Source organism: Malurus melanocephalus, unplaced genomic scaffold (genome assembly GCF_030028575.1).
Source record: "Malurus melanocephalus ecotype Western Australia unplaced genomic scaffold, MMel_1.1 scaffold_321, whole genome shotgun sequence".
Lineage (NCBI taxonomy): Eukaryota > Metazoa > Chordata > Aves > Passeriformes > Maluridae > Malurus > Malurus melanocephalus.
Window position 1 is genome coordinate 636,729 of NW_026623553.1, and position 7,283 is coordinate 644,011.

Below are 7,283 nucleotides of genomic sequence, written 5' to 3' on the forward strand. Positions count from 1 at the left end.
GGAGCTCAGGGGCTCTCAGGCACCAAGAGCTTGTGGAGCTCAGGGGCTCTCAGGCACCATCCCTGCTCCCAGGTAAGTTGGTACCTTGACAGTCATGTCTTTGTATGAACCCAGGAGAGGATGGACTGGTCCTGGCATCACAGCCAGTGCTCTTGCAGTGCAATCCTTGTAGACCCAGTGAAGCACTGCAATAAGGGGCATTGCAGTCTAAGGTCATGATTTTCCTTTATGTCAAACCGGGTGAAAAGTACAGCTCATTCCTTTCCCTCCTGGAGCTAATGATTAACATATCAATTAGGTATGAGAAGAAACAAAATGTGTATGCTTAAGATAAAGTAGACTGTACATGAAATAAGAAGGTATTGTAGTATTTGTTTTAAAAACAAAGTGGGAGTTATTTGCACYGGTTTGTGCAGGCCAGTGCTGTGTGATTTCAGGGAGTGATACCATTTTCGGGGTAAACATGATTCATTGTGGTCTACACTCTTTAAGGCTGATTAGGAGCTGGGAGGGTCTCTCAGCTTGTACCTTCTCCCATCCTGTTTTAGAAGAAACAATGGAACCGTCAAAACTAGAGTCTAGAACTGAGGGCTGTCTAGTGCGTCCAAGAAGAATGGCCCTTGTTTCTCTTTTTGGGACCAYCAAGCTTCTGCTGATAGGGGTGAGGACCCTTTGTGCTGGAGGAGGTGGTTGGAGTGCCTGACCTTGGCCAAAAGAGAGGCACAAAGCAGCTGATAGGTTCCCCAGTTAGGCTCACTACAGAAAACTGGGTGGCCTTAGCTTGGAGGCACTTAGGCTTCTGACAAGAATCTCACAAAGGCCACAATTCCCTTCACTGGCACATTTTGGATTGGGCTTTGTTGACAAAGGTATGCCCATAGAAAATCTATCAATAGAATCCTGCTGGTTGCATTCATTTGGGAAGCTGTGGGGGGACTTGCATCAATAACGGGCTGTGCAAGACTTCCCAATGAAATGCTGTTAGGAGGTTTGGGTATTGTGCTTGGGGTGTGGACACTGTGTTTGTACAGCTCTACTGCATTGGGAGGAGCGGGTGAAGTGTGCTCTTGATGTCCTTGGGCACTTGTGTCACTCTGTCCRTGCTCTGTAGCCAACGTTCAGGTGCACAGTGTCCCAAATGAGCAGATTGCTGTAGGGTGTCCCCAGCTCAGGGAGAGGCTGGGCTGGGAGCAGTTCATCCAGCCTGTCTTTGGGCTGATTTTTAGCTTGCCTGCTTTGGTAGCTGTAGCTGGACAGCTGACCACCCTTCAACTGTTCTGCTCCTCTCCTATCCTCTGCAAACCCCATACCCAGCTCAGAATAACTCTTAGCCATTAAGGCTGTATAGCTGTGGTTAAATCTCTGGCAATTTGTGTGGTGACAGCAACAAAGCAGCAACTCTTGAAGCATTGATGGGGCTTCAAAGAAAGCATCGTTTAACACAAATTGTGAGCAAGGGGTGGCTTCTCCCTTCAGAGCATTGCCCAGGTGCTCTCCAAATGTCACAGTTTCCAGTGTTGTTGGTGTGCACACTCAGAACACAGCAGTGGTTGCACCAGCTCCTGTGAGCTGGCAGAGGCAGAGCTGCCCTYGGGACTTGCTCTCCCTGGAGCAGCGCTGTGCAGTGAAAGTGGCAACTTCTCAAACGTGTATCTCAGGTGCTGTCTTTGGGGCGTTCCTTGAAATTGGGAGGTGAGTGGGTTTTTAAAAGTACTACAGCCTCCTGTCATGGGGGAAAAACCACAGCTTTTTTTTCAGAGGGTTTCTGCTTTTGCCACCATATGCTGCTCATTTAAATGACTTCCAGCTTTTAGCAGTAGAGAGGGAACAAACACAGTCTCTTTTTGTAGTACTGTTTCACTGTTTCTAACAAGAAGGCTCACCCCAAACCCATGGTGAGTCCTGGAAAGGTCTTGACATGGCTGCTGTCCCTTGCCSTGTCCCAGTCCTGCCCCAGCTGTTAGTGGGCAGCTGTGCCTGTCCTTTGGCCAGCTCCAGGCAGCCCTTTCCAGCACAAGGGCAGAGGGCTGGCTGGCTGGAGGGGACAGGGGGTGATGCCCACGCACACTGGGCTGGAGGGGACAAGGACAGGGGGTGACGCTCACGCACACTGAGCTGGAGGGGACAGGGACAGGGGGTGATGTCCACAGACACTGGGCTGGAGGGGACAGGGACAGGAGGTGATGCCCATGGACACTGGGCTGTAGGGGACAGGGACAGGGGCTGCTGCCCACGGACACTGTGACCCACTTGTGCGAAGAGGCAGCATCCAACACGAGTCAGCTGAGCAGCCGTGCTGAGAGCACCCGGCTCCCACTGCAGGGTCCAAGCTTGGGAAAGCCATTTTGTTTAATATTTCAGCAAGTGTTTCATAACAGCACTTTGTACATGCCTTGAACATGCTTTGTCAACATGTCCCTGACACTTGGTTGTAGYTTAAAACTTCTAATGGATTAGTCATAAATACTTCAGGAAAACATTTCTTGCATCTCTGCAGTCCTGGGCAGCTGACTGTAACTGGTAAARGCCAGCCTCCTTCTTCTGTGTGGATTTGGACGTCTCAGGGCACTGGGGCCCTGAGTTTTCGGTATGGCAATCCTCTGGCAGCAGCAATCCAGCTCCCCATGGCTCAGAGGTGGGACAGCTTGAATGGCAACCAGAAGCCAGGGCTGTGTCAGAGCTCCAGCACAGGGATGTCACCATCTTACACAGGACTCTCAGAGCATTTGGCATGTGTTTCTGCCTCCACTGATTGTAACAGGACCTTCTTAGAGCTCTTTCAGCCAAAGAGCTGCTTGTTAGAGCTCCTGGATCCAGCAGGAAAGAAAAGCCCAGACCAAGCCTCTGGGTCACCTGTCCGTGGAGAACAAGCAGTGGACAGAGCTGCTGACACACTGCTATGTAAGGTCAGAGCTCACAAGCCTCCATGCTCTAAGTCTTCCAGGCATTGCTTTGACTGCAGGTTTGGGGCTGTGGGCAGGGAAGAGGGAAGGGCCTGACCAAAGTTCTGTCTGCCATGGGACGTGTTCCTGGTAGGATAGGATGGGTGGGTCTGTGGTGCACCCTTTCAGAGGGACRGAAGAGGCAGCCAGGGGACCGGGCCCACAAGTCACGGATCTTGTTCTGCACTCCTGGGTGTGGCAGGGGCTGGCCCTGGCCATAGCCCTGCCCTGGGCTGTGTGCAGGAGGTCCTGCAGCCTCCCCCCAGCAGCAGTGCAGGGCTCTGGGTTTCCATCAGGTCCTGCTCTGCTCCTGCTGGGAGGTGCCAGCCTGGGCTCTGCAGGGCAGGCAGGAACAGCMGCTCCCGAGGAGGAGAGTGCATGGCACCTCCCGTGCTCCAGCGCAGCCTGTCACACCCCCTCCTGGGCTGAAGGGAGAAGGGCTGTGCCTCCATCCTGGAGCATCCTCCTGGAGCGAGGGCTGATGATGGTCAGAGAGCAGGGGGACGGCAGTGCTGTGCTGATGCCGTGCAGGGGCTCCCCTGGAGCTGGGCTGTGCTTGTGCAGAGGCTGCCTCTTCTCTCTTCCTCCCCTTGACGAGAGGGGGACTGCCTGAGGCTCAGGCACAGGCTGTACTCGTGCAGAAATTTGGGGGGTACTGGGCTCCCCTCTCTGTCTCACTGGGTGGTGTCAGGGTTTTGGCATTGTGTAAGCTRAAGCACATCATCCTCCACCCTCGCTCTGCAGAGCTGAAGTAGTGATTGGGGAATGGTTTYTTGAGCACAAAGCAAGCCTGGGGGAGAGCCAGGCTGATGCCATGAGCTGTGTCCTGCCCAGGCTTCTGCCTGCCAGCACCGTGCCCTGCGTGAGGGCACATTTCCCACACARACCACAACAATCAGACCCAGGAAAGCTGTCAGGAAGGACAGTCACCTGCCTGCTGCAGTTCTGTGTGTGACAGCCTGGGCTCAGCAAGGGGGAACCAGAGATAAACTGCTCCCATTCCTAAGGGGCCTGAGGAGCTGGCACAAAGAGCAGGCAGCATGCTGGCCTCAGGTAAGAGACCCTGCCTGGAGAGCTCCATCCAAACCTGTGGCTCCCTCCTGTGTGCTCAAGCAGTTGGCAACGYGCAGTAAATCCCAGCAGCCTGCCAGGAGCCTCTGGCCACAGAGGATTTCTGTCCATGGGACAATACCTGGAGCATTTGGGCACCTGTCCCTTGGCCAGTGCGGTGACACTGCACTGCCACCTCCTAGCCTGTGCCTCGGGTGCTGTGCTGAGCTGGGAGTCCCCTTGCATGCAGGAGGGACAGAGCTGGAGCAAGGACTGGTTCCTGTGCTGTCATCCTAGAGAAGGAGGCAGTTCAGTGTGTGGTAGGGCCGGAGCAGTGTAGGGAGCAGCTGCTCACTGGAGCAGGCTGAGCAGTGCCAGTCTAATCCGACAGGCTCCAGATGTGTTGGCAGCTGGGGAAAGTGGCACCTCCTGGAAAACTGCCCTGGGGGCCTCCCCAGCCTCTCCTGCCTCTGTGGCCCAGCCACGCCTGTTTCTTGTCCTCCTGTGTGTGTTGTGAGTGTGCAGGCAGCGCTGCTGCTCCGTGACTCACCAGCCCCTCTGTGCCCGCAGTGTATGTCGTGGAGGAGCGGCGGAGGGACGACACGGGCGAGAGCGCCTGCCTGACGGCGTGCTGGACCGCGCTCTGCTGCTGCTGCCTCTGGGACATGCTGACCTGACACCGCCCCGCCGCTCACCGAGTGCTATGCAGGCTCCCCAYTCCTGTCCCGACTTCTTTCTGTTACTGTAATCAACGCTCTGCTTTGCACAGCCAAGAGTTCCCGTCTGTCCGTCCTAGCGCCTTGTCGGGGTGGGGGGTGCACTCCTTTATTTTAGGAAAGGAAAAAAAAAATCCCTTTTTAACATTTCTAAGACTTTTGTTGTAATTTTGAAGAATGTGCTAATGGTGTATTTCAGCCAAAGGCATTCTGATGAAATGTATATTTACCAGTTGAGATTTTCCTAGCCCTAGAGATGAAGACRTACGCAATAATTAAAGCCAACAGTTGATTTTCTTCGCTAGGTCCCAGCTGTTTCAGTAAATCTGTGTGCAGGRCGGGTGTTCTCCCTGGTGCTGGCTGTCCTTGGCCTCCTGTGAGCGGTGGCTCTGGAGGTGGCAGCTCTGGGTCTGGCAAATCCAAGCCCCTGATTCCACACAGGTTTTCATCCTGCAGAGATGGCCCCTCATATCCCTTTCAGGAAACAGGGCCCTCCTGGGGAGCAGAGCTGGGGGAAGCAGGGGCTGAGCTGCTTGGTGTGTGCACCAGCAGCTCCTGGGGAAGGGCTGCTCCCAAGCTGTCATCCCTCATCCCGTGCTGCTGAGCAGAGGCTTGCAGGGGGTAAATTAATGGCAAAGAAGAGACAAACCATGGATTAATCTAGTGCTGAGGATTTAGAGCTGGAACTGTTCCATGGCACGCYGGGCCAGAAAAGGGATAAAAAGCTTTTGTTTGCAGAAAAGTGGGGAAAACCTGCTGCTGGTCCCATGGSGGGTGTGTCCCACCCTGCTGCTCCCCCAGCCTTGGGAACAAAGGTGACCCCGGTGTCCTGACACGCACTGGCTTTGCTCAGCACTGCCTGGAGATGATCAGGGATCCCGGATCTTTGTGCAAAGGGCGTTGCACTCACTGCCCCTTGGTTGTGCAGCCTGGGTGCTCCGTACGGCTCCACTCAGGGCTCAGCAGTGTAGTTTGGGCTCTGCTCTGGACAAGCTGATGTGTTTGGGGTTGGTGAGAGTCCCCTGCAATCCCCAGGAGCCCTCTGGAGGCTGCTCCTCCTCCGCTGCAGTCCGAAGCTCAGGTTCCCAGAGGTCCCTGCCCTGAAAATTGTCACCTTCCCTGTCACTGTCACTCCCTGGCAGCTTGGCAGCTGTCAGGAATCAGGAGTGGAGTCCCTGGCTCACCATCCTCAGTGTGGGGGAGGGAAATGGAGCAGATGGCTGCCCTCTGGCCATGGYCCTGCCTGCCCCTTCCAGCCCTGTGTCCCAGCACAGTGCTCAGCACTCCCAGCCTGGCCTCAGATGGGAAATGGGAAAATGACCCCAGAAATGGCACTGCTGGGCCCAAGTGAGTCCCAGCCCTGAGGACTCACCTCAGCTCCTCACTCTGCCTCAGGCTCCAGCAGGTGCTGCCCTGGGCCGATTGTCCCCAGCCCCCAGCATGGGACAGGACCAGGACTCGGGTTCAGTGCCTTCTGCTCTGGCAGCTGTCACAGTCCAGCCAAGTGCTGCAGCAGCACTCCCAGGGCCACAGCACCTGTGCTTGGGGACATGGAGGGGACAGGACAACTCCYCCCGTGGTCACTGCACCCAGTGAGGGTCTGATCCACCCTGTGTGGCCAGGTCTGCTCCCTCCTCTGTCACCAAATGGGGACACCTGTCCCAGGACACCTGTCTGTCCCCCACACCTTTCCAGATGTCAGCACGCACAGGAGCTGAGGCTGGGAAGCAGCACAGGGCAGGTGATGGATGGAAGGTGCTCCGCACACCCACACAGGAGCTCAGACACACCTGCTGGGCTGGGAGCCCACCCATGGCCTGGCAGCTCCCAGACCACCAACCCCTGATGGGGCCAGCCTGGCAGAACCCACGGGCACAGCCCAGCAAGAACCCAGCCAAGGACACGTTCTCTGGGGCCTTTCCCAGGTCTGTCCCGATGGAGCTGCTGACCCATGTCTGACCTACACCCATCCTAGGGGAGCCCTCTGATCACCTTTGGGGTCCATTGCTGATGTCTAGAAGTGGGACACTATTGGATGCAGGGAAAAGCTGTTTGGGATTGCACAAGACTCACTGTAGGATGTTTCAGGGCGGTCCCCAAGGCGGGGGTGGAGTTGATTTTGAATGTGGAAAAGCAGCAAGGTGTGGGGCTGAAGGGCCCAGGCGGGTATCCGTGAGCAGCTGGTCAGGGCACGTGTCCGGCTCCTGATCCCCATAGCCTGCCCGAGTTATCAAATTCCCCGTGAGTGAGGGCTCCCTCCCGTGAGTGTCCCGGGGGGAGCAGCCACGGTCCCGTGTCTGTGGGGCAGCGGGGCCACGTGTGGTCACTGCTGGAGATGAAGCCGGACCCGCTGGTGACGAAGCCTGGGAGCCTGGGGACAGCGAAGGGCCAGCCCAGGGTGGGACAGCAGCCGTGTGCCTTTGGGGTGACAGCACGGGGGGGCGGCAACGGGACCGGGAAACTCCGGCCCCGCTCCGAGATCCCGGGAACCTCGGGAGGGACGGGGCGGGGCCGGGGCCGTGCACTGCCCGCAATGGCCACACGGTGGCGCTGTCCGGCCGCGCACCGCAGAGAC

The 7,283-nt window shown here is 56.6% G+C and overlaps 1 protein-coding gene across 5 annotated transcripts in view; it reads left to right on the forward strand.

Annotated features, from left to right (window-relative positions):
* The window catches only part of CYSTM1 (cysteine rich transmembrane module containing 1), a 24,262-nt gene extending 19,257 nt beyond the window's left edge, over positions 1 to 5,005 (forward strand). For all 5 annotated transcript variants that reach the window (XM_057377654.1, XM_057377658.1, XM_057377657.1 and 2 more), the window contains exon 3: positions 4,563 to 5,005. In XM_057377654.1, the coding sequence (XP_057233637.1) occupies positions 4,563 to 4,669 (107 nt within the window). In that variant the 3' untranslated portion in view covers positions 4,670 to 5,005. The remainder of the gene's footprint in view (positions 1 to 4,562) is intronic.
* The last annotated feature ends 2,278 nt before the right edge of the window (positions 5,006 to 7,283 follow it).